At 48.9% G+C, this 3,662-nt stretch overlaps 1 protein-coding gene across 1 annotated transcript in view; it reads right to left on the bottom strand.

Annotated features, from left to right (window-relative positions):
• Nucleotides 1-2,749: 2,749 nt before the first annotated feature.
• MYCBPAP (MYCBP associated protein) overlaps nt 2,750-3,662 on the bottom strand; it is a gene marked incomplete at its 5' end in the record, with an annotated part of 10,381 nt that continues 9,468 nt past the window's right edge. Inside the window, 2 exon segments of the mRNA XM_010022472.1 lie at nt 2,750-2,854; nt 3,332-3,518. Of these exon segments, the coding sequence (XP_010020774.1) occupies nt 2,750-2,854; nt 3,332-3,518 (292 nt within the window).

Below are 3,662 nucleotides of genomic sequence, written 5' to 3'. Positions count from 1 at the left end.
CTCCATTGCCAATGCTCACAGTTCACCTGTGTCAGGCAGCCGAAGCAGCCAGATTGCCCCTCTTCAAGCGTTATTTTCTTACGAGGAAAGGGGGAGTCAACACTCTACAAGCTGCAGAAATAGGTTTTGCTTTGACAGACGGCTCATGACCCTACCATAGCCACAGAGCCCCAGGCAGGCTCTAAAGCTGATTTCCCTCAGCCCTGGCCCAAGCCAGCTGCTCACGCAGACCCCTGTTGCAATTAGGAAGCCTCTGGACATGTGCCATCACCTTCTGCTTGCAGCGTTTTCCTGGAATCCCCCTTCCCGGCCTCTCTGACAGTTACGGTGTCTTCAGGCCCTGACTCACGTGATGGGGTTGGTATGTTAACTCCCAAGGCCAGGAAGGTTGCTCACCTTGGTTATTTAGCAAACACAAAACAAATTATTAACACTAATACAAATAATGCCCACATTTGGGAGAAGAGAAGGAATACTCTCTGTGCCTGGCTGACAGGACCTGGCATTACTGGGACTTGATTATCTCTACGTCCTTCGAAGCGTGGGGCTGACCAGCCCTGCAGGGCTCTGCTCTAAAGGCAGGACCCAGATCTCATACCAGGCGTTTCTAAGGGTGCTGTGTGGCAGCCAGCTCTAATTCCACTGCAGTTCCAGTCATGTAACTTCCACAAATCAATGCAAAAGGAGGGGAAAAAAGGCACCTGGCTCAGAGAAAGCCGCAGCAGCAGCCAGAGAGTAGAGCAATGCTGACCCTGCATGTCCCTTCCCGTGCGCTGCTCGTACCTTGTCCCTTGAGGACACCCTTGCCCAAGGCTGTAAGAGACATGGGCAATATTTATGACCAAAAAACTAAGACTATTCACAGCACTGAGGTTTGTTCTCCTTTGCAGATGTTCTTATGCCACTGGGCTGCCCCTGTGCCACCAGGCTCCTCCCTTGGAAGGGAAGGAGATAGATAGCAGCACATTCTTCCATGGCACGTAACTGACGTGAAACTCCCATCTATCTACCTGATTTTGTTTTAACAAATATCCCTGGGAACAGAGGTACACATGGAGCCTGGTTTCTATAGGCTGCACTGGAGGCATGGATCTTGCGAAGGAGCTTTGCCATCTTTTAAGGCAAAAGCTACCTCATAAAACTATTCCTGCCTTTGAGACAATCACGTTGCCTCTAGAACGTGCAGACTCCCTCTTGTCTAGAAACAGATGGCTTGAGCTGTTTGAGTTGGGCATATTCACAAGCTGATAATCATCTCCAGGGAGGCAGGAGCTATTGTCAGAGCCTGTGAGACACACCCCAACTTCAGGCCTTTTTCCTTCTAATTCTCAAAATGTTGCTGAAATTCTCACTACAGGAATGCTGAGCAGAGACATTCCCTTTGTGGGTCTGTGCCCGCTAAAGCCAGAGGAGGCTCCTGGCTTCCACAGAAGCCAAAGCGCTCGCCTGCTAAGAGAAAGCATCTCAAAGCACGAGGAGCCCCACCTGGCCAGCAAAACCAAATAAGCTGTGCTTTGCCAGGAGGAAGAATCTCTCCTCTCCCCAGAGACAGCACACGAGTTGAAATGAGAAAGCAAAAGGGAACAGTTCTGCAGAAGGAACAGTTATTTCACGCGTGTCAGTGCAGGGGAGCACGTGCCTGAGGCTCACACGCCTGGTGCAACCACACGGCAACGTGCAGTTTGTAGCAGCGATGCTCAGCACGGATACGCATCTGCTGCCTCAGAACCACAAAGGTATCACAAACCTCAATTAATAATCTAACACTGATGTCATCTCTCTGCAGGGCCAAAGCCTTTCCGGGGAATGCCGTCCAGCTGCTTTAGCAGGAAGACAGCACTTTACTGGCATACACCAGGTCTCTCATGATGCCAGGTCAAGAGAGACCCTGCACCCAGCTTGCTTTGCATTGGAAACCTGCTCTGACCCAAGCCCAGCTGCAGAGTGTGTGACATTCCAACCTGGAATGCCCCCACAAAAAGCTCCATTACAAAGAATGGACAAAGAAACCTGGACAGAAAGCAGTGATAAGCCCAGACACACACACAGACTGACAGAGGCAGGAGGGGTGGCTCTAACTCAGGGCCTTATCATGCTCACGGTAATTTACAGTGTGAACTTCACTCATTTTAATTCAAGAGTGATTAGTCTCAGAAGGAAGCAAATGAGCTGGCTCAGAATGAGGCCTGGCTACCTTGAGCTGGATGGAAAGAGATGGCAGGATCAGCGCAAGAAGTAAATAGATGCTGAACCAGGCAGGGTGGCACACCTCTTGGGATAGTGTTTTTTCCCAGGGATCCAGGGTGCCTCAGGGAAGCCTGCTGTCAGCAAGTCCTGAGAGGAGACTGGACAAGCAGCCAGGAATATGATCAAAAATGGCACGGATTTTAGTATGCTCCTGCGCTGGTACTTGAGCTGATGAGCACAAGGGACACCCTCTGCTCACTCACCCGCTAGCCAAGTGAGATCAAGAAACAGAATAAGACACATCTCGTGTTGACTGGCACTCTTAAATCTGAATGTCAGTATTTTCTAGTCTTAACGGCTTCTGAGCTGTGATATTTCTTGCCTTGTCTCTCCTTGGCAAGTGATCATCTGCAGAAGTAACAGATGATCTAGCAATCGTCTTGCATCACAGCATGTCAGAAAGGAGGCAGCCCACTATCTGTAATCACTGCATCCCCTCACAAAGAAGAATCTCCACTTGATCTGTGTAAGTGTGGTTATTTATTCTTTTAAAAGTCTCTTTCTAGTTACGAAGGGCTTCACTCTCCCACTTCAGAGCACCTTGTTTTCTTAGTTCCTCAAACAAAGAAACCATTTTGCTCACCATTGAATCCAGCAGCCCGTAAACCTGCAGCAGAAATTAACAGAAGGTTAATTGCAGTGAAAACACGGGAGGAAATCCTGGTAATGAGACTGACAGGCACAGAGGTGGTGTCTCGCACTGGAGCACATTAACGTATGGGCACGCACACATAGAAGAGGCTGCCTGCTAACACAGCTTAGCTCTAGTAATAACTTTTCTGGCTATGAAGTGTGTTTAACATTATCAGAGGTACAATTAATTCTGCTCATCCCTCAAGAGCCCACAAGCATGCTAAAGACATCCCAGATAGAAATCCCGCATGCGGCTATGGGATGGCTGGGTCTGTGTTAGCAGGTTCCCTGCTGGAATAAAGGACTTCTTACTTTGTGTTTCACACTTACCTCACTACAGACTTAGGGACATATGCGTGGTAGCTTTCTGAGTTGATGCTTACCCCTCCCACCTAAGCTTCACCGTAAGCAAAGAACCAAACCAAGATACAAGCTTTGGCCACAGACTTACTTCAATATAAAGTTTTTCTTGGTATATCCCAAACATAACAGGGTCCACCTGCTCCCGAGGAGGTTCTGCTCCCTCTGCTGCTTCCATGGGCTGTGCTCCCCCTTTCACCTCCAGCAATGAAATGGAAGATTTAATCTTTTTCTCATCTTTTCCTCTTAACTTTCTGCTGCTTGGACGTTCCTATTGAGGGACAGACACGCAAAACCACCCAAGTGACACAGGTCAGAGCTGTTCAGATTGTTGCAAGATGCGCCTCTCAGAAGCAGCACCTCATTCACTGGCTTGATCACACTGTCCTCAGCACTTAGGTTTCAACAGGCACCCCAACACA

This window comes from Nestor notabilis, unplaced genomic scaffold (genome assembly GCF_000696875.1).
Source record: "Nestor notabilis isolate BGI_N333 unplaced genomic scaffold, ASM69687v1 scaffold28489, whole genome shotgun sequence".
Classification (NCBI taxonomy): Eukaryota; Metazoa; Chordata; class Aves; order Psittaciformes; family Psittacidae; genus Nestor; species Nestor notabilis.
The sequence above is the reverse complement of the archived record's forward strand: the minus strand, read 5'-3'. Positions and strand labels throughout refer to the sequence as shown.